Source organism: Plasmopara halstedii, assembly GCF_900000015.1.
Source record: "Plasmopara halstedii genome assembly, contig: Scaffold_672, whole genome shotgun sequence".
Taxonomy (NCBI): Eukaryota; Oomycota; class Peronosporomycetes; order Peronosporales; family Peronosporaceae; genus Plasmopara; species Plasmopara halstedii.
Window position 1 is genome coordinate 523930 of NW_020187589.1, and position 24442 is coordinate 548371.

At 44.2% G+C, this 24442-nt stretch overlaps 7 protein-coding genes across 7 annotated transcripts; 1 reads left to right on the forward strand and 6 right to left on the reverse strand.

The window, feature by feature from the left end:
- Positions 1–3156: 3156 nt before the first annotated feature.
- PHALS_13719 (uncharacterized protein) lies at positions 3157–3885 on the reverse strand (the record flags this gene model as incomplete). Its single annotated transcript, XM_024729527.1, has 1 exon — positions 3157–3885. The coding sequence occupies one exon, from the start codon at positions 3883–3885 to the stop codon at positions 3157–3159; it is 729 nt and encodes a 242-aa protein (XP_024579895.1).
- Positions 3886–3962: 77 nt separating this feature from the next.
- Positions 3963–4973, reverse strand: PHALS_13720 (rna-binding protein; the record flags this gene model as incomplete). The annotated part of the gene is made up of 1 exon (XM_024729528.1): positions 3963–4973. One exon carries the CDS (start codon positions 4971–4973, stop codon positions 3963–3965), a length of 1011 nt encoding a protein of 336 aa, XP_024579896.1.
- Positions 4974–5163: 190 nt separating this feature from the next.
- Positions 5164–8144, forward strand: PHALS_13721 (chloride channel family; the record flags this gene model as incomplete). The annotated part of the gene is made up of 5 exons (XM_024729529.1): positions 5164–5203; positions 5286–5609; positions 5673–5817; positions 5887–5949; positions 6017–8144. 5 exons carry the CDS (start codon positions 5164–5166, stop codon positions 8142–8144), a joined length of 2700 nt encoding a protein of 899 aa, XP_024579897.1.
- Positions 8145–19400: 11256 nt separating this feature from the next.
- PHALS_13722 (uncharacterized protein) lies at positions 19401–20529 on the reverse strand (the record flags this gene model as incomplete). Its single annotated transcript, XM_024729530.1, has 2 exons — positions 19401–20067; positions 20135–20529. The coding sequence occupies 2 exons, from the start codon at positions 20527–20529 to the stop codon at positions 19401–19403; spliced, it is 1062 nt and encodes a 353-aa protein (XP_024579898.1).
- PHALS_14713 (uncharacterized protein) lies at positions 20529–21292 on the reverse strand. The gene has a single exon (XM_024729531.2). The coding sequence runs from the start codon at positions 20734–20736 to the stop codon at positions 20530–20532; it is 207 nt and encodes a 68-aa protein (XP_024579899.1). The 5' UTR covers positions 20737–21292; the 3' UTR covers position 20529.
- On the reverse strand, positions 21291–22220 carry PHALS_13723 (intraflagellar transport protein 27 homolog; the record flags this gene model as incomplete). Its single annotated transcript, XM_024729532.1, has 6 exons — positions 21291–21377; positions 21448–21563; positions 21625–21742; positions 21805–21930; positions 21997–22107; positions 22179–22220. The coding sequence occupies 6 exons, from the start codon at positions 22218–22220 to the stop codon at positions 21291–21293; spliced, it is 600 nt and encodes a 199-aa protein (XP_024579900.1).
- Positions 22221–22397: 177 nt separating this feature from the next.
- Positions 22398–24362, reverse strand: PHALS_13724 (protein enhancer of rudimentary; the record flags this gene model as incomplete). Its single annotated transcript, XM_024729533.1, has 9 exons — positions 22398–22793; positions 22856–23042; positions 23114–23267; positions 23337–23410; positions 23522–23595; positions 23666–23720; positions 23788–23912; positions 23980–24288; positions 24360–24362. 9 exons carry the CDS (start codon positions 24360–24362, stop codon positions 22398–22400), a joined length of 1377 nt encoding a protein of 458 aa, XP_024579901.1.
- Positions 24363–24442: the final 80 nt, after the last annotated feature.

The following is a 24442-nucleotide window of genomic DNA, read 5'->3' on the forward strand; positions in this document are numbered from 1 at the left end:
ACATGCGTCTAACGGATACACACCGTTCTATGTGAACTAGCTTCTTACTCCTCGCGTCCCACTGATGCCGCCATCCCATGGCTCACGGCTTAGTGGGGGAGGAATAGCCGAACGGCTAGCTGATGTCAGCCCCCTCACTGTTCGTTAAGGAATCGATGACTTTCTGTCTACCAGACTGAATGTCTTACGACAAGTTGGAGATGCGATGGCTGATAGCCAAGACATGCAGACGAAAGAAGCAGAAGAAATGTTACAAACCTTGAGGTCGGAGATTAGATTTTATACTAAGCTGAGACCTTCCTACACATGCAGTTTCTGCTGTCTAAAAGACGAAGCTCCGTCCACAGTCTATTGGGCCTTTTGATGGCTACGCGGGGCTTCGTGTATACGCTAAAATTTCCGACATAGGTGCGCACCCAGCCGGTGTTTAATGTGCGCTTGCTCAAGCCGTACCGAGATCTGACGCAAGTGAACGCGGAAGCGCTGGCGCCGGGGCGGCGCCTAAAGGCGCTAGACAACCCAGAAGCTGGACCAGCAACTGTTATTAAGCACAAAGTGTAACAATTTCCAGATCCAACGGTGCCAGGCATAATACTTTCGCATTAAGCGACGCATTCGTCTGGCCAACGGCCAGGAGCTGCTTCAACGGAGCGCAACATTTTTAAAGTGAGGCAGCCGGTGCAAAACGGTATCCAAGTTTTTTAGGTCTTCCGCGCAGCGGAAATTGACCCTAGTAGTGATGCTCAGCGGAGCCCTGATGGCAACGGACCTTGTCCTCGAGAGTTCGAAGAGCATCGTGAGTCATCGGACGGCGACCGACCGAGTCGTCATCGTTTGCCACAACCTCATCTCAACTAGAAAGGTGGCGTCCACTATCACGTTGAACGTCTTGTGGAACGACGTCGTCGACAGGGTCGAATCCAGTAAGTGGCAGAGATACCCAGACTTCGATAGATTGTGGGAGTATTAGGTGCCACTTCGGCAAGACTGCTCAGACGTCGTGGACACTTACGATCAGAGGGATCATGACGTTCCGCATCGTCTTACGCCCCGCGGTTCTCGGCAATAGTCAGGAAAGCTGAAGGGCCATGAGTCGAGCTCAAGCTATGCTACGAGCTGTTGTGGCTGCAGACACACCCGTGTGAGAGACCATAGAGTTCACAGGAACGTGATTGATCAACCCATACGTCACAGGGCGACAACCCTTGGATTGTCGCCCTGTGACGTATGGGTTGATTTCGGCGATGCGCCTTGAGTTTGGCAGACTCAAACCGAAGATGGCAATCCACACGCGCGTCCACCACCCTGCGGCTCCCTGTTAGTTGTGTAGCGAAGAACAATTCCGGTGTCGCTGTACCCATCGCTCGAAGTTCCTTTTGTCATCTGCATCGGTTTTGCCAGGGGCGAGAACCACATAAGTTGTCCGCACCGCGGGTAGAGAAGTTCTGTTTGGAGAAGCCGAATTGCACACGAGGGCCAAGGACCGACCGCCGATGCACGCGCATGAGAGCCGCTCTGCGGATTTGCTGCTTCTGTGCCTTGTCGAGGTGATTGGTAATGACACCACTTCCTCAGAACGGACACGGCATCCGCAAGGGTCAAGCAGGGTTCACGTCGCGCCGTTGTGGCACCTCGCTCTCTTCTTTCTTCCATCCTGGGAAAGGAGTATCCGACTCTTACTCAACTTCCTCCAAATCCTCGACGAGTTTATCCATCTCCCGCGAATCGCGGTGTGCAGTCGAGATTAGACATCGCGGCTGTGTCCTTGGTCGTGTGACCCTGTCGCTGAGCATGCGCTGGTTAGAACTCGGTCTTGAGCTGCGCTTCCTTTGAAGCCTCGGACGTACTGTCCGAAGAAGGGCTCTGCCCGCGTGATTTTTCACAGGGTGTCTTCCGTGTCCTCTTCACAGAGCTCATTATGCGGAGAATTCGTGACGAAGGTCGTGGTGATGTTGTGGTGTCTTAGACACTCAATTTTTGTTGGAGGCGGCAGTTGAATGTGAATAGGTGTTCACAATCTTGAAGGGGGAGAGTGTAACGGGGCTTCACGTGCCACAGTGTAAAGAGTGTGGGTCACCCGAGTCGGTGTGAACACACAATGGTGTGGCTACATTCAAACAAAGAGTCAGTACGTGGCTGGAACAGCCACGTACTATACATTTATCTAGGTTTTATTTTTTAGATAGAAAAACCTATATATTTAGATATAGGCGGTTTTGCCGCAAATAAAACCGAGATATACGGTTTATGTTTTAAACGAAAGAGTTACTTAGCCTTGAGTTAAGGTTTTGATTAATCTTTGAGTAAGTGGATCGCGATCTGCTACACTCATACTAGAACGAAGGTCACCGACCGGAACCAAGCTTCTGCTAAGCGAAAGAGCTACGGCAGCGTTGCTCATTAAACTGAATCTATCAGGAAGGAACGCATTTCAGCCGCGGAAACGAAGCTGCGGAGGACGTAGAGCTGCTAAAAATAATAAATGGCGATAATGTAGAGAGCGCGTAGGTAGAGCTGGGAATTTTGGAGCGGCTGGGCCTTTCCATATACTGTACGCTGCTTTAAGCTATGAAAGCGTTAGTTAAGGTCGAATCTTTCAGACAGAGTTCTGGTTTGTTAAGGTGCTCGATTCGATTGTGGGTTTCGGGAGAGTGTCAAAAAGACTTTCGCTGTCCTCAACATACACGCGTAGATACTCCCAAAGAGAATATTTGATTTATGTCAATTCGACGTACGAAGATTTAGGCAGCTTTGAGACGAGTAAATTGTGTTCATCGCAACAGCTGTGCAAAACATTTCGCAATTCTATTTAAATGATACGATGTCACATGGCTGTCTATCTTGGTCCTCACTCGCATATATTCGTAATCATTTACTGCAACTGGTTGTCAGAGTGAAAATTTAAAGACTGCAACAAGACTCGCGTCACAAATCTTGTCGTCTCCGGGATAGCAAGAATATCGTATTCTTGTCTCTTAATTTTTACTGCTAGATATGCGCAGACCCTCATGGCATGGATCTGCTGACGTACAAAGCAGCCAATGTTTCAGCATGAAGTGTACAGCTCATTACTTAATCCTAACAAATTAAGTAAAACGCTCGTATGTTACGACAAAAGTTAATATGCTTGACACGCCGAAACTATTGATTAGGTTGCTACACGGAAAGGACCTTGATTACGTAGTGATAACGGTCCCTGTTCTTCTCGTCTAGGAAATTTGGGTCATCAGCAACCCGCTGGCGCAGCATCATCTTAAATTTCTTTTCAAAAACCTTAGATATTCCAGTCTGCATAAGTTGTGAAATTAAATTCTGTCGCATAGCTTGCCATTGGCAATTCTGTTCCAAGTGAGCAGAACGCACAGCTTCGTCCAACATAGTGGCGAGCATTGTATTTACTTTCATGTACGCGCCTGGAAGCACTACAGGGTTCGTGCGATAGGAGCGACTGTGTGGCTTGTTCAAAATTGGGGTCATACTGGCAAGACGTAACTTTGTTGCGTCTTTCTCGATAGTTGTCAGCCAGTCTTCCTGTTCTTTGCTAGGCACATGGAGCATCACGAGTTCCTTCCACGAGACTGGTGCTTGCTGCAAAGACTTCGAGCCATTTCCAAATATCGGTGGAGTACCGTTATTACTACCGAACATTTGTGACATCATCGGCATCATCTGAGACATCATTTGACTCAGATCGGGCATAACAGCCGGGGGTGCTACTGTATGCGCAACAGCGCTAGGAGTCCAAGAAGGTGGGATTGTAGACTGGGACAATATTGCTGACTGAGATGCATTCTCCTCTTCCATTTCCATAAGCATATCATCCGCCAAGTTGTCCAGCATCTCGTCATCTGATAGAGACATGTTGTCCAAGATGTCGTCGCTCATTTTGTTGTGTGGATATTTCGGTAAGCAATAAAGAGCAATTTGTACCTAAAAACTGGGCAAGTATTTTGCATTAGTCCTTACTTTTTACCCTTTTTAGGAGCTTTAATTGGCTCATCAATCACACTAATCTGGTCCTCGTGCACCCCAAACATCTCGGGCAAAAATTCTAATAGCTCCGTTACACAGTCGCCTTGCAGCTGAATTTGTTGTTGCCCTTGGTCCGTCGTTGATAACGAGGAGCTGCAGGCGAACTTCTTGCCCATGCTTTTACAAGCTTCTTTGATGTTTACACCTTCAAAATCCTCGAGACCGGTCACAAATGTAAGTCGCTTACGACCTTTGCGCGAGCTTTTGGAAATGGTCACCATACAATTCTCCTTTCTTTTTGCTGCCTCCTCGATCTTACTCTTCTTTTTCTTCTTGACAGTCTTGCCTTCCACTTCAAGCGTAATGCCTTCCACACCGTCAGCGATTTGTTGCTCGACTTGCAAAAGCTCGCTTACTGTGCGATTATACCTTGTGAGCATCAGATCTGGACAGTGCTCAGCCAACCATGGTTTGCACTCATTGAACATGGGACCGTATTCGCAGTATTCGGGTGGTAATGTGTCAATGGGACAATAAAGTACGTCACGAAGCTTAGGTTCACCATCATCGCTTTGTAATTCCACGTCTTCATCTGAATCTTCCTCAGAGACTGAGTCACCCGGTTCTGGTCCATATTTCATGACTAGCGCGTCGAATAGCATGGACTCTTTGCCTTTGTACTTGACAAGCACCTGAGGCACGTCGTCGACCTTTTCAGGGTTGTACTTTTGATAAAACGCCAGTAGTCTTTGATAATTCATATCTTGCACTTGATCCAAGTTTGAAGAAGGAGTACAAGACGCATCACTGACCTTTGTAGTCTCTTCTACGGTCTCGAACGTCTCGTTTTCAGCGGGTTCAGTGCCATACTTCTTCACTAGCGTCAAAAAAAGCTGAGTCTCGCGACCTTTAAAGCGCTCTAGCACACTATCGATCTCGTGCAGCTTGTCAGCGTTGTATTTCTGGTAAAAACGCGTCAGCCGCTCACGATGCGAAGACATGGTTGATGATCTTTCAAAGCAAACTTACGATGTGTATCAAATATGGTGGTTTAGATAGACCTGCATACAAATTCTAGTACATAATCTTCATATCATCTTCTATTGGCTAAAAATAATTATCTTGGTGCATCAAGTAGCGCAGTATCGTACTCAGCCCCTATCAAGCGAGATCGACTCATTTGAAGCAATAATGCTCTGGAACAGCTCTGATCTCGAGAGTCTCGACTATGGTACATCATCTGACAATATTACATAAAGAGCTATTGCTCATTTAGAGCATCGCGTTAAATTTTAAACCATGTTTTACTGCAGATTTGTTTGAGAGCGTGGTAAACAAATCCGGGATGGGGTACAAGTACCGTAACGGCCAAGAAAAGAATCGACTTATCTACGCGCGTTGGTTCCTTACGCTTGCAACAGGCGTCATCACTGCGCTCGTCGCAGTCTTTATGCTCTACTTCACTATGCTGCTTATGTCTTTGAGGCAGCATCTGCTCGAGTATACAATCCACCGTGAACTGTCGAAGCATGTGCTATTCGGTACCACTTTCTGGAGTATTGTGTTGTTTAATCTCGTTCTTGTGGGTATATCCGCGACAATCACTTCGTTTGGTGAAATGGTAGCTGCTGGTTCTGGTACAACTGTGGCTTTTGAGTGTATCCTCATAGCTATAAAAGCTAAAAATGTTGATTTCATAGGTATCTCGGAGGTCAAAACGACTTTGAACGGAATGAAAATTCCACGAATGTTGCGATTACGAACATTTGTTTGCAAAGTGATCGGGACTGTGTGCTCCGTTGCTGGTGGTTTACCAGTAGGAAAAGAAGGCCCTATGATTCACAGGTGTGCTAGTACAAATACTTATTACAAAGTCTCGAAATGAATATTTTAATGGATAATCTATTGCCTTAGTGGTGCAATCGTGGCAGCAGGACTATCTCAAGGCAAATCCTCAACTCTTGGCTATGATACGAGGTAAAACTCGCTCGTTGAAAACTTCAATTTATGCTTTCTAGCTATATATGATTATTCTAGGATGTAGTTTTTCCTACTTTGCAGGCTTTCGAAACGATCGCGAGAAACGTGATTTTGTCGCTTGTGGTGCTGCTGCCGGAGTCGCATCGGCGTTCGGTGCTCCAATTGGTGGAGTATTGTTTGTTTTAGAAGAAGGTGCTTCGTTCTGGAACCAGTCACTAACATGGCGAACTTTATTTTGCGCCATGTCAGCAACATTTACATTGGCATTTTTTCTTTCTGGAATGAATGATAATTTGTCGTGGGGCACGCTAGGTAGCCATACAGGAAGTTTTAGTTTTGGGCCCTTTGCTTCAAGCACGTACCAGATATGGGAGGTTCCTCTTTTCGTGCTTATGGGTGTTGGAGGTGGTCTGCAAGGAGCATTCTTTAATGGATTAAACACGCGGCTAGCTCGACTGCGATCTCGCTGGATTCGAACTCGTGGTGTTGCATGGGCAGAAGCGTTGCTAGTATCAGTATTAATATCATCATTGCTCTTTTCGACTCCTTTCTTGCTTGGCAAATGCCACGATCTTCCGAAAGTGCGCGAAGATGTTGTTCATCTAGCAAATGTTGCCAGTGCTACTGCGGCACCTAGCAAAACGTTTGTTTTTGGCATGGAAATGCTCAAAAAGAATGGGTCCGCTTGCATTTGTGAGAGCTGTACGAGCGTATCGATAGATGGCGCCGAGTGCTTTCAAGCTGACGAGACGGTCCAATATCCGTATAAAAAGGAACTCGTGCGCTTTTATTGTCCCGAAGGCCAATACAATGACTTGGCATCGCTGATGTTGACAGGTGGAGAAGCAGCTATCAAACACTTGTTCCATGCACCACCAGACTCATTCGATGTTCGGAATCTTGTGGTCTTTTGGCTTTTGATGCTGATGTTGGCGTGTATTACTTATGGTCTTAAAATACCAAGCGGTTTGTTCGTTCCAGCGCTGCTGATTGGTGCAGCTTATGGAAGATTATGGACTCGAGTAATCAACTATTTCACTGGTTTGCATCACTTGAAAACTGTCGACCCACGTACGTATGGCCTTGTTGGAAGTTTGGCAATGCTCGGTGGTGTAACTCGTATGACTATATCATTAACGGTTATAATTCTGGAATGTACGGGTAACGTTGAGTTTGGTCTTCCGCTAATTCTCACGTCATTTTTTGCTCGATGGGTGGGCAATTATTTTAACGAAGGAATTTACGACATTCACATTCATTTGCGCCACGTACCGTTTCTCGACTGGAATCCACCACTTCGTGGTGCTTTTTTGCGTGTAAAGCACATTATGACAGCAAATCCTAAAACGCTACGCACAGTTGAACGTGCCGGGGTAATATTTGATTTGCTCGTAAGTACAAAGCATAATGCATTTCCTGTTATTGTGGAAGACCCAACATTCGGTACACACTTTTTTGCTGGCATTATTCTTCGAAAGCAGCTCAATGTATTGTTAAGTCATCATGACTTTAGTATTGAAAAGCCGAAACCATTTACTCGTCAGCCACATCCTGCGTCTTACCGGTCAGATGTGAGTTTGACAGGTCACCTCCGACATCGTCGTTCCAAGGATATAGAAACGGAACAAACTCCTCGCATTGATGATCAGTTATTAGAATCGCCTTCAGCCAATAATTATTGTCTGTCGTATCACGATATGGAAAACCATTATCCGCGGTACCCCATTCCAACTCCAATGCATCACAATTTTCAACATGTTGATCGTACCGCTGGTGATGAAATTTATACGTTGTTAGAGGAAGACCGCGCTTTATGGGTCGATCTGACGCCATATATAAACCAGACACCATATTTGATCCAGGAAGAAGCGCCATTCGTGCGTGCTTATCGTCTCTTTCGAAGTGCTGGTCTACGTCATCTTGTGGTGGTTAATCGTCACAATAACGTGCGGGGTATCATCACACGGCGAGAGCTGGAGGAGAAACATTGCACTCGCTGCTTTCGGTTAGCTAAGAATATTGATGCGGACGATGTATATCCACTTTCTGGTGCACCTCCTGTTGGTTTCTTTCGTAAACTTCGACGAACGATATCACGCACAGAACAAGTGAAGCGGGCGTTGAGCATCTCAGTATCGAACGTGCGTGACAACGATGTAAACAATGACAATGGCACGTTGCTCCGGCCCTGATCGAATAACGATTATCAGTCTCAGGTTTTGATTTGTTTACCCAAATAGCAGCTAGTACTCAGTCACCGCATTGTACCCTATTGGGGGCAGACAGGTGTCAAAACAACTTTCGACACGTCTGTTCTTAAATGTCGATTGCTATTTTATAATATACGACGAAAATGGTTGTGCAGTTCGAAGCATTCTTTGTTGTTAATTTTCTTCTAGGGAAAATGAAAAAAATTACAAGATAAACAGAAAAATAAACAGAATATGCCAGTTATTTGAAAAATAAAAATAATATACCGTGCGTACTACTTTGATTATAGTTAAGTATATATTTACATGTATACATCTCACAATTTATATGGGACAAAAAATGCCTCACCAAGTAGGCTATCCCAGTAAGGGGACGATGCTATCAAACCCTTAACCACAGAGCAAATTAGGCAACTTTCACTGGTGGACCGTGATCGGCCAAAGTAAGTCAGTAGCCTGATATTAGCAGACTAGAAGCCATCATAAACATTTTGGTCAACGACCTGTGTTTCAGGTTAGGTTTGCGACATTGTCTTCTTGATCCATCCACCTTTACTCGGCAGCTCCAACAAGCCTGATGAACCAAGCTACCGCACTTGTGATATTGGTGCTGATGGAACGTAATTCGTGAGCAGTCATCATCAAAAAATCAAAAATGATATTTTACGTCGCCTTGCTTGTCCTATCGAAAGTCAAGAGGAGATCGCGCAAGACCAGAACAACCGTTCGTCTCAAGACAGTCCTTTCAGTCGGTCGACTGATGGTGCGCACGATGCGAGGCTGCTGACCAGGGTAAGTATAGTTCTGCTGGTGTGCTTACACTTTACACAGTTGATACACTCGTAGGTTTGTGTATTTGTGAATACTTAACATACCGACGAACTCCAGTATAACGAGACGTTCGCACATCAAGCATTTATGACGTTTTTATCACGAGAGACAGAACGTAGTTATTAGTATAAAAGTATCGAACTGATACATGTAATCTGGAAACAGCAGAGCTAGCTGACAACTGGTTACGTTAAAGGCTCGCAGTTTCGTCAACCGTTGGAGTGGATGAAATCAAATTCAGAATATTTGTTAGCGCATACTCTTAAAGTCACATTTTTATTTGTGCAAAGTACCCCGTTGCAAAAGCGTTCTGAATACAAATTCATACGGGGTTACACGTACCATGGTACAAAATGTGGATTACGCAAGTCGGTGTAATCACGCAATGGTGTAGCTACACCGTAACAAAAAGCCACTACGCGGCGGGACTGCCAGTGGTTATGCAAGTAGATTAGATTTTACTATCTAATCAGGAGAACCTAAGGTTTTAGATATAGGCGGCTCTGGCGCAAAAAACAGATAAAACAGTTTAAATTTTGAACGGCAGAGTACATTTGCCTTGGATGAAGGTTTTGGGCCCTATTGGAGGTAGCGGATTGCGATCCGCTGCACTCTTACTGGTTATAGTATAGAACATAAAGTCGGTGACCTTAGTAAGCGTCCTGTAAGCAAAGAGCTACGGCAGCCTCGCTGCACAAATCGCTCAGCCAATGATCTGTATTCGTTGTCGTATCTTAGCGGCCGAGATAGACAAAGGAAATGATTTCTAGAGGTACAACCATTTCACATACTTGGTAATAGGAATAAGGATACGATCAAGCGGTTACATTGATAATGCTGTGGATGATCAAGGGCAAGCGTATATTTCATTGTCCCTGTCAGTAGTGCGAAGAGTAGAAACATTTAGCTGCAAAGCGCACATTACCGATTCGGGAAAATGCGGGACGGTGAAGTAATCTCAAAGTGTCTGCTTCTCGAAATTATCACATATTCGGTGGTCACTGTAAACCTCTCGACAGGCTGAGTTGTGGTCATCTCCTCTGTGACAAAGTTATGACGTATACAACATCGTGTTGAATTCGGCAAGATCATACAATATTTGATTCGAATCGATGACAAAGTTGATCAGGTTACGGAAACGGGTGACCTTATAAAGCAACATGGAAAAAAGAATGGCGCGCTCACATTTATGTAGGACTTTCGTGTAATATTTTATCTCTCGGACAGTGTGCAATAGACATCGAGGTCATTTTGAATTTTAAGGATACTAAAAGGTTATTTATTCGGAATGATGAAGAATGGGACTGTTAATAATACACATAATGCTAATTTTAGGGGACGAGGCCAATTTGACAAGCTCGTTTGTATTTATGGGAAAACAACATTGTAGCTCTAGCACCGCCGTCTTGGTCATGACATTGGTCTTGGGCTTATGTCGACAACGCAGGAGGAACTATACAACGGCTATGCGCTACTCAAGCAAACCTATGCTAATGTCCGCAACAATCACTCCGCAAAACTACTGGCAGTCCTGCACCGATGTGTGTGTATCATGAAGCTGGTCAATCAGTGATTAGCGGGACTTTGTCACATTAACTGAGATGTTTACGCATTTTACTAAGGTAATTTCAACACAACAACTCAAAAGCAGCAAATCATGTCCTTGAAATCACCAGATTTTCTTGAGTCCTTCATGGCTACCAATCGACATCGGCTCTGACTAGACGTACCGGAGAATAGAGGTTCAATACCCCCCTCTGCTACCTCACAGAGATACAGTCTTTCCACGACTTGGTCGTGGGGCGACCTTAAGTGCCATCGAGCGCAACAGAATTGCCGTGCACCAGGTAGCTTCGATCCGAAAGGTCCGCATTGATGAACACACACAGGTTGTGTAACAGGGAAGTACTGTAATATCGTGTACTTACAAATTTATTTTCTGTCGTGATTGTACTATATCAATAAGGTAGAAATATAAAAATTGATATTGCACATTCATGAGATTTTAAGGCAATATATACACAAACAATCGGGTACGTTATAATGATTGAACTCCGTATTCGAAAGGTATGTACTACATGCAGGCTGCAAGCCACAAATTCAACTATAAAAACACAATTATGAGAGGAAGTCAAACAAAAAATGTGGATAGAAAATATTAAGAATATGTACTACTAAATAGCAGAGCATATTTGATAACATGCTATGTTAGTAGTTCCCGCCTCCCTCTTGTTAGGGAGTACGGGCCCCGACCTCTATATGTTATATACCCGATCATTAAGAGTCAAAGCTTTTTCTTTGAGAAGTGCACAGTACCACCTTGCCTTTGGTAGCATATGTAGAGATCCCACGACCGCTTTCTTAAAGCGCAACCAGAAAACGGGACTTCGTCAGCTCCAAAGACACACTTGTCCATTCCGCTTGAGCACCATTAAAAGAGTTTGATGCGGCTCATCACACCCGACTAGCAGTTCTCTGAACGACTCTAGACAAATATAAAATTGAAATCAACTTGGTCACAGCCACGCTGCGGTCTAAACAGTTGCGTCAACAAAATATTGAGCGTCACTGGTGCATCAAGCAGTCAGACAGTCTAATCATTCATTTGCAGGACATCCTTTTCGAAGTAGTCTCCGCAATGAGAAGACGATCGATGTGTCCAAACAACAGTTGATGGTGTCTATCGGTGTTTGCGCTAAGAAAAGACCAAGTTAAGCTCATTATAAGCATGTACAATTTGCCGCTTGCCCTTAGCATTTCTGTCACGGAGAGTTGGCCTGGAGGGAAAAAATAATACTTCTCACTGAGCCAGCCAGTTCTCTGGACGGTAGAAAGCATCCGTGACTCGACACTATTTTTCTGGTAAAGGTCAGTACCGTGTATCACTTTGTGAGCCAAGTCAAATTCCTGACGCACTTCTCTATCCACGGAGCAGCACGCATGATGAGTAATTTAGTGCCACGTCGTGGTTTCTCTTCGGTAAAAGTGGAAGTGGACCGTCAGATCCTTGGTTATATGTTTCTCACCTCGTGTTAAGTGCTTTGCAAGTGTCCTTATTGATAGAGTCATTCATGGCGGATCCCGACGGAATCGTACTGTTTCAGCGACGTCGCCGTCTTGCATTTCTTCCCAGTTTTCTCCGACATATAGTTCTTTCCATTCTATAAGAGATTTTTCCGATTTTGGTAAAGGAGGATTCACAGCTCGTAGGACTTACATTCATTAAATCCTTTTTTTTCACTTGCCGTACTGCTCCGCACGGTGAACCCTGGCTCATAGAGACAGGCATTTATCCTAAACCTGACCCCTTTACTCATGACTTATGGTGACTCTTCAATCCCACCAGCTCTACCATGAGACCACGACACCCAGCTGACTTCACTGTCTGTCATCCGCAGCACAGGAGATTGCAGCTCACACCTAAATCAAAACGTTCATTTGAACTATCCTGTCTCATATCAAAATCGTAACCGAAATTGTTTACTGAGGAAGCCCCGAATTCGTTAACACGCTTCACCACGTGTTGCATACTTCCTCTAAGCCGTTGATTTAGTTGGAAGAGGTGGTAAGGTGGAGTGAAATTTATCATGGCCAATAAGCCTTACGCCTTCTTAAACTGATAAATGCCTTCAAGCTCTGATACTACAGAATTGTGATACGGAACTTTACCGGGTCTAAAGTGAATGTTAATCATTCACACACATACGTGGATCACACAACATGAGTAATGGTTCCGGCCCGTTACACCATTCCACACATTGACCCATATCTACTACAATTTGTTTACTTGAGACTCGGTCATACGTGATCCCACACGAAATAAAACGCATCGAAGACGACTTGTGCCGACGACGATCGCAGAGCAAATTGAAGCTAGCTCTGAGGATGCGATGGCGCCTTCGTCATCATCGAACATGGATGATGCTTCAATTCCACGTCGCGTGTGTCTTCACGTTTCGTGCAACCAACTTGAACATGCTGGGCTACCCACATTGAGCACTAAGAGACAAGTTCGTCTTCTCAGGGTCGAGTTGACCGAAAATTGGTGATTCAAGCGTCTCCAACAAGATCTTGAGCTTCAAATCATCGTTGTGAAGAACAACAATCTGTGCCTCGTCGCCATGTGCAATTTCATAATATAGGAGGCAACCTTTCGTGCATAACGATGCATCCGGAATCCCAAGCGACCAAAAGCTTGTCGTGGAGTTCTATATCACTTGATGAGAGTGCCTTGATGATCAGATTACAATGTTCATTCTCAACACACGCTCGACGTATCATATCCAATACATCGATTTCGATATGGCTGGCTGATAGTCAGGACGACGTGACAATGCGTCAGCCAAATTGTCAAGTTCTCCTGCTTGTACTCAACCGTGAAGTTGTATATTGCGAAGAATGACAACCCGATAGCCAATCGGTCTGACATGTGAGGAGACTGAACTGCATAACGCAAGCTTGCGTGATCCGTAAAGACGACAACCGGAGTTGAACCCAAGACTTCATTGCCAAAGGTTCTTGTCGTGAACAAGGTATTACTTTCTGCTGGCTTCAGCCGCCGCGATTGAAATTACACAATCCGATCGTGTCCTATTACGTCCCTTGCAATAGTGCACAACCGATTGCAAACTCAAAAGCGTCACACAGCAACCTATACGGCTTCGAATCATTTGGTAAAGTAAGAAATGGTGCTTTCATCAAGCAGTTCTTGATTTAAGCGATTGCTTCTTCATAAGTGGATAAACACTCCTATGGTACGTCCTTCTTCAGCAAATTTGATAGTGAGCGTACCATTTCCGCGCACTCCAGCGGAAGCGATGCAGGTAATTGGACAAACCAATATATTGCCCTAAATCCTTTTGAGATCGTGGTACTGAGCACTTTACGATTGCTTTGACCTTCTCAGGGTCTGCACGAACACCGTGTTCACCAACATAACAACCGAGGATCGGTACTTCGTTAGAACCGAAAATGCATTTTGCAAGATTCGCTTGAAATAAAATATGACGTACATCCAGCCCCGCACAGATGCGCTCCAAATGCATTTCTTCGTCAGAATTGCCATCTTCGCCCTTTATATGAACAAAAATATCGTCAAAATACGTTTGTGCGAATTTTTGCTGTGGTCGAAACAGATGGGAGACCAATCGATTGAACGTTGCTGGGGGGGGTTGGATATTCTTTGTGACATCACAAGTCACTTTCATTACGTACCGAACGAAGCACACCAAACTGTGTACAGCTGGACATACGATGGATGATGACAGATTTACGCGGATTCGTTGATTTAGCGGGGATCGTCTGCGCATTCAGCTTATTATAGGCGTAAGCAAAACGCCATTTACCATTTTTGATACAAAATGTTGGCGCGCTGTGAGGTGTATTGCTCTCCCTCACCAAACCAGCAGCTTGTTTTTTTAATGCAACGAACTCATCAATATACTCACTTTGCTCACGTGACAGTGGCCACTGTCGAAGCACTGCATGCTTTGGACCAGGTTCACGATCAATTTCGTGTCGAGCTCCACGTTCGGGTGGGAAACCAAGGGCCGGGTTCGTACTTCTCTTCTCTGTAGCAACGTGACCTCCGCAATACCATCACACTTGAGGTCGTATCGAAAGTCATCGTAAGTGACTTCCTCGTGCTGCACCAGCTCTTCCATCTCGGCAACGATGCCACAAGATCTTCTGTTTTTGTAACTCCACAGCCAGTCGTTGCATCCGCAATACGTGGAACAGCATATCTACATGCTACATTTCCTTCATGTGGAGTAGTACGCTGGACTATCTCACCCGCGGACTCAATCGAATCCAGAGCTGGAGTATCATAACCGCGATCGACAAATTCCGTTGATACTTCACATGTGTATGCTCAACCACAGAACGGGTGGAAGCGTCTCCTTTGTAGTCAGTTGTACACAAATATTGGCAAACCCAACCACAGTCGATTCCTTCGACATTCTAGTACACACATGTCTACAATATTCTTTTGTATCTAGGGGGCAGCAACCGGCATCTCTCGCTCATAAATTTTATTTCCGTAGAGCCCAACGCCATGCCACCTACGATTCATTCGATTACGAGGGCCCAGTACCGGGCACCACTTGTCCTATCGACACACTGCCTGAGTGGTGATCAGTGGTCAATTCATACGGCTACGTATTTTTACTAACCTGGGGAATGTCGATTTCATGACACATACCAATGAAGTGTGGATCATTATCAGTAGCATACGACCGCCGACCGCTTAAGCTCTTCTTTTGGCGCATAAGAAATGTGGGTCCATCATTCACCGACGCCAGAAAAGCTACTCCCAATCGTTTTCGATCGCCAATCGATCCATGGCTCATGCTTCTCAAGCCACGGGATACCCAGAATCAGGTCGTGCCGGTTTTCCATCTCCAGGACTGCGAATACTTTGTTCGAGTCGAAGTCTTCAGACTTCAATTGAAAATTATCCATACTTTTGGTCGCGGTGACCACCGCACTAATGGCCAAGTTCACTGAGATAAGTCATTGCTTCCACGTGTACTTACGCGACGCGCCAGAGTCAATCAAGACTCATTGACGACAAATGTAGCCCTTCAAACTCGCTGTGACCACAAAGAGACTATTTATACTCGTGTCGTTAACGATTAACGAACAACGATCTATCAGGAACTAAATCCTCACGAATGATTCTACCACCAAACTCGCAAGAGTGTATAACTGCCCCAGTAGACGCAGGGCGGTCGTCTACTGGGTACCAGCGTCTTCCGAACGCCTCGTGACATTGGTATTGCGTACTAGAACAAAAGCCCTATTGAGAATTTCGTCTCCCACGTGGAAAATCACTGCGGATGTGACCAGATTGCTTACATCCATAACAGCAAATCTGCTACCTACGGACAGTCATAGCTTCAGATCCACTGGTTCTGGACTTCCAGTAGTAGCAGCTACTGCTTTCGTCGGATCCACCGATGGACCAAGAACTTATATTGAGGGACGGGAACTGGCGTCGGTGTGTTCTGGGATAAGAATTCCAATATTCTCTGCTCAAACGCAGCAAAATTTACAAAGCGGTTGGTTATCGCTTCTTGATCCAGTTGGAGCATGTCGGTACCGCGGAATTCCGATCAAAACTCGAGGCTTCAGCAGACACCCCCAATGCGAGTGTGTGAGGACCTAAAATATCTCCCATTTAATCTGAGGCCGACTATGTCCACGTTATTCATAGATAAATTCATCGAAGTAGTCGACGTTGCAATGACTATTAGTGTCACAAAGTGTAACAGGAGTACCCGCTTGTGTACACACACTTACTGAGGAAACTCTAGCAACATAATGGCTAGCAAATAGGGACAATCCCGCATCCTGTTCGAAGACTATCTCAGCTTCGCGTCGACACCGAGAGCATATGTGTTCACTAACAGGGTAAGGCTTATAACTTATCAAAACCCACCTGGAGAGAAGTGCGTGTCTCCTAGCGTTTTTTTACATTTAGTTGACCCATGGATGGAGGCGTGACAGCCACTCCCATACCTTAAACGAGATCACATCTCGAATCGAGGTACATGATTCGACAATGTTCTTCGATATCAAAATCTTCAAATCATACATAAAATATAGAAAATCTTCGACGCTTTACCAATGTTAACGTTGCAAGCCTCACAGATTTCGTTTTCGGACAGGGTCTCCACATATTGTCCATCGTTCTGACCATCGTGAATACATGACACTCCTAAATCTACCAATACTTTTCGCGAGTTCACAAAGCTAAAAAGCTATATTACTAGCCTAAACCCTGGGTAGCGAGCCCCCCCTGGTTAAGAGAAGCTCAATACTTTGGGACTGGAATCCACGATTCACGTCGTCCATGAGGTACAAAATTACTTTCTCAAAAAATTTGCTTGCATCTACCGGGACTTGACAATTACCCGCGATATAATTGTCGTACGCGTATGCACAGAAGCCTGACCCGTCATACCTCTCAGCCAAGAAAGAAATGAGTACGCAAGGCGCAAATGTTTGTACTATCGCAGATGACTCATCGGCGGTTACCGCGGAGCTGTTCAGCAGCTTAGATGTATATATATCTTCTCTATACATATTTCAAGTGGAGTGGGCTAAACTTAGGCATTACATGTGTATGCATTGTGAAAATTAATATAAGAAGATTTCAGTATGGTGTTCCGAAATGCATACGTGATTCCGTATTTGAAGTCATGAACATTCTGTGTGATACAGAATGCTGGTCTCTGCTTGGAGGTCTGTAATGGTGTTAAGACCGGCGTGTCTCTGTCTTTAGAAGTGGGTGGCCCAAGCCAGTCACTTCTACTAGATACTACCCACGAAAGTTGAAGTGTAAGCTGTTAAAGTTAAAGCTCTGTACACCCAAGATCTTGTATCATTTACATCTGAAGATCTGCCTCAGTACCAATAATTTTGGGATCTCAAGGTTTTATTATTAGAATCTCTAGGAGTCCTTGGGGTGTTTTGTATGTAGCTAGGGACCATAATTTAATTTAATTAAGCTGCGAATTTATCTATAAGGTCTAAAGTCGTTCTTCTTTCCTAAAAGTCGGGACAGTTCTTCTCCCTTCACGTCAGAAATCGCTTTTCTCGTCGCACAAGCGTGTGTGTTGTGTTTGAGAGACTATTTATGAACAGCGCCGTCTTACATTTAGTTCGTCGCCTTTGTTGCGCGCTTTATGCTTCCACTGTCAGTACCCAGTTTGGCCCTCGGAGACAGGAATTATACTCAGTAATTTATGCGACACCCACTACTTCGTCGAAAGGGTTGACGCATCAGATCTCGATGCGAACCGCACCTGGCTTAAACGCTCCAGAAAGACGGTAACGTTACCGTCTCAGGAGTGGGTTGAACGCCATCGCAGCAGTAAGATCTCTTATATTCTGGACAAAAGTCTATTAGTTTCGATTACTCTGGTGGGTAGACAATAATTTTAACAGCGGTCGAGCCGCCAAATTAGTCAGTTTAAAAATCTGTGACATGTGTCCTTCAAGTCTTTCTACGTTAGGCGCGCCTTCATCGCGGAGAGACTGTAGGATAAAGCCCAATTTCGCTTGTGGTCTCGTTTTGCTTGAAGATCTCAAAGTTGACGCACTGTTGCTCCGTTTAAATATGGCCGAATTTATGTTCATCTTAACCAGATGAAGGATTTTTTTCGTCCCTCCCTCGGTGACTGGGCACTCAAAATTGCAGTCATTCAAGTGGAGTCATCTGTTCCTCTTCTTGCGCTCGGTTGCGATTCTCCTGGATGTCTCTTGTCAGCGCAATTTTTGTTCTGGTAAGCACCAGCTGGCGAGCTGTTACCGCCCAAATATTTGGCTACCAGTTTTATTATGCCATCAGAATCCAGGACACATAATACCTTATTAAGCAGGTCTTCTTTCCGGACGTGTACTCGAGAGTTTCACTATACATCCTTCAAGAGGATAGAGTTCTTTCGCGTCTCGATCGCGGATATATTATAAGTGGTACCAACTGCAACGGGGTTGCCATTTTCGTTGCGAATAAAGAGCTTTTATTAAACTTCGTATTGACAGACGCACAGAAAAGCGCTACTACCAACACTGTATTTCGCTCTGCAGCTTCAAAAGTACATGCATATATAGGATAAAGTCGTTTAAGACCTTCTTTTTATACTGTTCCCTGTAATATAACTGTATTTATTGTCTGATGTGCGGTTAGCAGCCCACGCATACCATGGAATACGAATTCCATGATCTGCAAATATACCATTACTTGCTTATGATCGCACAAACTGCAATGTGAATTTTGTGCAATCGTACCGCATTGTAATGAATACGATTGTTACAAGTGAACTACAAAAGATTACATTTAATGCTCACAATTGTACGAAATTCATATTGCATCTTTGTGTAATTGTGGGTTACTAATAGTTATTTATGAATATGTTAGCAAAAGATTACAGTTAATGCTCGCAATTGTACGAAATTTGCATTGCATCTTTGTGTAATTGTGGGTTACTAATCGGTATTTATGAATATGATAAAATATTCTGGGGAGGAAAAGTCTGAGCTAGACGCGGGCTGCTATATTCTCAAAAGGCATACGAACTGCGCCTGCGGGAATTTCATTTTTTCTCATCCGTAGTCAGGAATTGCCGCGTCCCGATCTCGTTCACTTTAAATACGTGCTAAAGTGTCATGTATAATAGAATATTGCAAACGATATGTATCCGAATCAAAAGAGCGCACTTCAAGCGACTTTACTTTGAAGTTAGATAGCTCTACAAGTACGTCCTGTGACCGCGACAAAACTACGCTGTTTACATAAATTTACTATACATCGAAGACACGCTAGATGTGCCTATTCATATTACTTAACGCATGTATTTTAAACATGTCATGCCGCACATTTCGCTGAAGTGGTAGCAATCCCTACGCCATGACATGCGTTGGAGGCCGAGGAATCACATCTTTCTTTTTGATGGCGCGGAAGGTCCACAGTACAGCCCATACACAAATCGCTTGAAGGATGTTCAAGCAGCTAATTTTCGATTTGATCGACTCGCATCCAATACCATTGGCACACTGAAGTTCATCGGACTCGTTTGCTGTGTGCATGACAGCCATAAAAATTTGTGCGGCGACAACTGTGAGCGAAAGCATCTCCGTCACTAAAAGAATTTTGCGAATCTTGGCTGAATGTCCTTTTTGTGGCTTCGGTGGCCTCGGGGTTTTCTCTTCGTCTTCAACTGGATGTCCCATATCGTATGAGTGATTAATTACTCGATCTGTTATCCTAGTAGACACCTGTAGCTTGATATCACGTTCGTAAGACATGAGGCGCGACAACACGCGCAGTCCATACGTTAGAAAAACGGTGCTGATAATAGTTAACATCACAGCACTCCATAGCAAATGAAGATACGTGATGCCAGTGCGAGAATATCCTTTAGACAAGAAGAGAGATGCATTGTAGAGAATGTAGAATCCCCAGACAAGTGCGATGGCAATTCGCTCGAGAAAGATGAGTTGACCTGGTTTGTCGCCCATAGCAGCACCTTTGCGAATTATTGTAGCCCAATACCCAAGAGTAAGAATGCTAGACACAGTGATATCGAGGACGAGTTAGAAAAGCACAAGCATTTGATCAAGTCAAGACAACTTACTATACAGAGTAGAGAGCGGCAGTGAGTGAGTCGGACAGGAAGCTGCTGATGGGGCGAGGTATAACATGACCATAACTTTTGGGATCGGCACCGGTCAATACCATTGTCAATGATGCATAGCAGCAGAGGATAAAATTGTGTTGCTGAAGCTTAGACGCCTCATGCTTAATTGCCCGGAAGTACATAATGGCGCTTGCAATTGTTGTCACGATTCCGAGAACGAGAAAAATGATTTGAGTGTAAAAGTACGCATCGATGTCGTACGAAGACAGCGTGCGCACGCAGCCGTCATCTGTTCGGGCAAGGCCGTACTCGCATGTATGATCCGTTATATTTCGCATGGTCAAGCTCTTGTGGGCCAGCGAGTCGTAGAGATTGTGTTGATTAGGCACCATCTAGACACCATTCGAAGAACGACAGGTAGAAGGTCTAAAAGTGAATCTCGATTGGCGCCCATCTGAAGAGCGACGAGTTCGGTCAGCACTGTACATACAACTGTATAGAGAAATACTGGGACCCATTGCGGCACCACTTTTACTCCTTTGTAATTGTCGATCCAACAGCTGTCTAGTCGTGTCTGCCATTAATGCAGCATGTGTCATCTTTGTAACTATTAGACATGTTGTAGGATTGGGGCTTCTAATTGACGTAGAAACTCGTCACGCTGCTTATTAATATATTAAACTGCTTGACATTAATTATTTGTTAAATAATTGGTAAATATTGAAGTAAAACAGTCGAGGACAAGCGTACATTTCATCATCACCTTTTAGTTTGTTTTCTTCACAAACGATAAGGTTTCTTTGTCCCTTATCAATCTAGCACCTGTTGACGTACCCAAAGTGGTACCTATTCGGATTCTTAAGTATCAAAACTGCTTTTTCTGGCACTGGATGTTGTCGAAATTATATTTTGGTTACAAAGATATCAGCTTACAACAAACGCAGATGTTAAGTGGTAATCGGTCGACTCCTTTAGCTTGTCATGTCGCTTGATTCACCAAATTCGTCTTTAGTTACATTGCGATTCAATACTCCATTAGACATTTTTCATTAAATGCATGCTTTGCTACTGAGCAACAACTATATTCCGGAAAAAACTTATCAAAACAATGTAATGATCGGAGACTAAAGCACAAGGTTATAAATTCGAACCTCTACGCACGTTGCGTCGTTGCCTGGTATTTCTTGTGGAACCAATCCGCAATATAGACGAAAGGCGCCTCCACCCCTGCATTTTGTTGCTGATGACACATACAGCATGAAGACTTTTGCATCTTTGAAGCAATGTCACATAATTTTAACATTAATTACCGCTGAGCACTCGAAAAACTTCATATCGTTGCGCTTTGCGAATTCCTCAGCCTCTTTCGTTGAGATCGCGTCCCGATTATTGTAGCGAAGGTCCGTCTTGTTCGCCAGCAAGACACCTAATAACATTAAACGTGGTTGTCAAAACCTCAGTCTAAGGTAAATACCAAATTTTCATGCCAGGAATGTTGTGATTTGGTGAGGCGTCTCGAACATCTTGATACCACTTGCTGCATGACTTGAAGGACTCTTTATTATTCACGTCAAACACAACGAGAGCGATCGATGCACCCTTGTACTGGTCAAAAATTCGTCCATTAAGATCATTGAATCAGCTTTTGCACACATACAGCTTCGTACGTGCACCGTGCCAAAATCAAGCTGGTTAAAAATACTTTGTCCAGCGCAGTCGAACAGGTAAAGCTCCACAACGACATTTGTATCCGGAATTGAAATGCTTTTTGTTGAAAGCTCGACGTCTGATGTCTGTGGATTCAATTAACATTAAGATATCTCTATCTATCAAACTTAATGAAAGAATGCCTTACGCACCATAACGTAATTCTTTGGAAATTCGTGGCCATTGCTCTTAAGAATCTGTACTACGGCAGTCTTACCCACAGTAGCTTCTCCAACGATAGCCACCTTGCAACGCAATACTGTCTGCGGTCATACAAATATAACTTGCACTCAATAAAAAAATCAACTTTTTATTCGATGTCAGTGACTCCCACCGTGCTCTTGTGAGTCGTCTCCATACTTCGAAGCCCCGACATTTGACCTCGCTTTCGCGACTTCACTCAAGTCTCGAACAGACGCGCAAACGAAAGTCTATTTAAAATAATTTAAGGCGAAATATGCAAGCATCATAAGGAATGATTGAACGTTGATTGCTTAGCTTTATAATTACACGAGACTTCGTTGCAATCTCACAATTATTGTCTGCTAATTTGTCAATGCAGAAATCGAGCGCGCTCATCGTCATCAACCTCATTCCCTTTTGTATGATTAAAATTGCGCGTCTTGAGAAATCGTGCTGCCTCTTGTCTGAGTAGATCACGTAGTACAATAAAGCCAGCTACAATCTCAGCGACGAGCAAAAAGACGGAGTATAATCCGGCTGCAGTATCAAATGGAATGCGGTGTTCAGCAAAAAGGCTTAAGTAAATAAGCCCTGGAAGCAGTGGACACGCGGACAAAAACATGAATGCTGTGAGGGGGTACACTTGCGATCGCAAGTTGCCATGCGTGCCCAAGTAGTATCGTGCTATGTCTGCTGGGATCAGCACGATCAAGCAGAATACAGGAAGGGCACGTGAGAATGAAGAGTGGTATTGGAGTACTTGAAGCTATTGCAGACGAAATTGTTATCGTCAGCCAAGAAATTCCATTTCATCATGATGATCTTTACCTTATCTCTTAACAGCAGACACGACAGCGGGTAAAATATGAAGCCAAAGCAAGCCTCAAAGAAAATAGTCTGCTGTAATACGAGCCGTGCGCGTCTTCGCTGTCTGGCAAGTAGCATGGAATCCTGTCGACTGAAGGGTCTGTATGCGAATTTTTTTAAAAGACACACCAACACTTTACGAAAGCGACTGTATTAAAGTTTAAATGCTTGTTCCATTCGGATGTTCAACAGTCAAGGTAATTCGCGGCCATCAGCAACTCCATAGCGATCTCAGGCTCGATGATAAACTCAGGCAAGCGGGATGTGCTGTCCGAATATTGTGTCTTATAGTACATGTATTGGGAAACCTTTTCCAGAATGGGTGCACTGATGTCTGGAAAAGTGATCTCACCCTTACTCTCCGTAAATTGGCCTGCATCAGAAATTGTTATACAAACTTCAGTGTATTAGTTTTTTATGACTTATAAACATGATGGCGCACCACTAAGCATAGCACGAATGGTGCCTGACACCATGGCGCATTTTCTGCTTATATACAACTCGTGTCCCTCGGCGCTGTGCAAAACAACATTTGTTTTATTGAGCAATGCATTTACGTGGTCAAGTAATCATAGCAACACGTGACACTACACCATGAGCAGATAAAAGTACTATCACTTGCTTTACCTGATAAGCTTGACCATATCAAGCGCCGGAGTCTCGGCGCTTGCCTCCATGTTAACGCTCAGTTCTATCAGCTTCTAAAAGTACCGTTACTTAAGGTAAAAAACGATTTTAATGTGATGAAATAACTGCAGCTTTACTACAAACAAGCGAAATGGATATCGCTACAGCGTTTGAAGTAGCGACAGGAGTGCTCGGGGCACTAATTGCAGCAGTTGTGATCGCGGTATTATCATCATCAATGCGCAATGGTCATACTTTGTTCCTACAAATCGTCCTTGCTGCTCTCGTAATTGTACAGCTCTTTTACCTGTACCAAGCGTCGAGGCACCAGCTCATGCGATATAGTTAATATACTTCCCAATTTGTCGAGTTCCTGAATTTTTGAAATATCCTATTAACAGCAATTATATCGTTTGTTGTGTCTTACTTTGATCCAAAACGTAAATGATTTAGCCCGCCTGATTCTTAAGCACCTGGAAGACCTTCTTCTTAATCCACTCTTTGCCACAGGGCAAATACGTCTTCGTTTCAAGATCCAACACGAGCGCGCTAAGATCCGTAAGCGAGTCGATGTACGTATACAGATCTTGGATATCGTATGTGATATTCTTTAGATTTGGATTAAGCTGCTTAAGCTTGGCCTCGTACATTTTGACCACACCATCCATCCCACCGTTTACAGACTCAAAGTCGAGGTAAGTGCGCGAGTTTGGGTCGCGTGTGTACTGCACCAGAATAATTGTATGCTTGGCCTGTCGAAACTCCGCCTAGGTCACAAATAGACATACAAACAATTGTCAGCTTTCTGTCCCCGCTACCCTAATGGAAAGCCCCGAACCATCAGTCGAGTCTTCTTTTCCTTCAATTCTGACTGGCGCGTGATTGCTGCCTTGTAATTTTATACACAAGATTTCCATCATA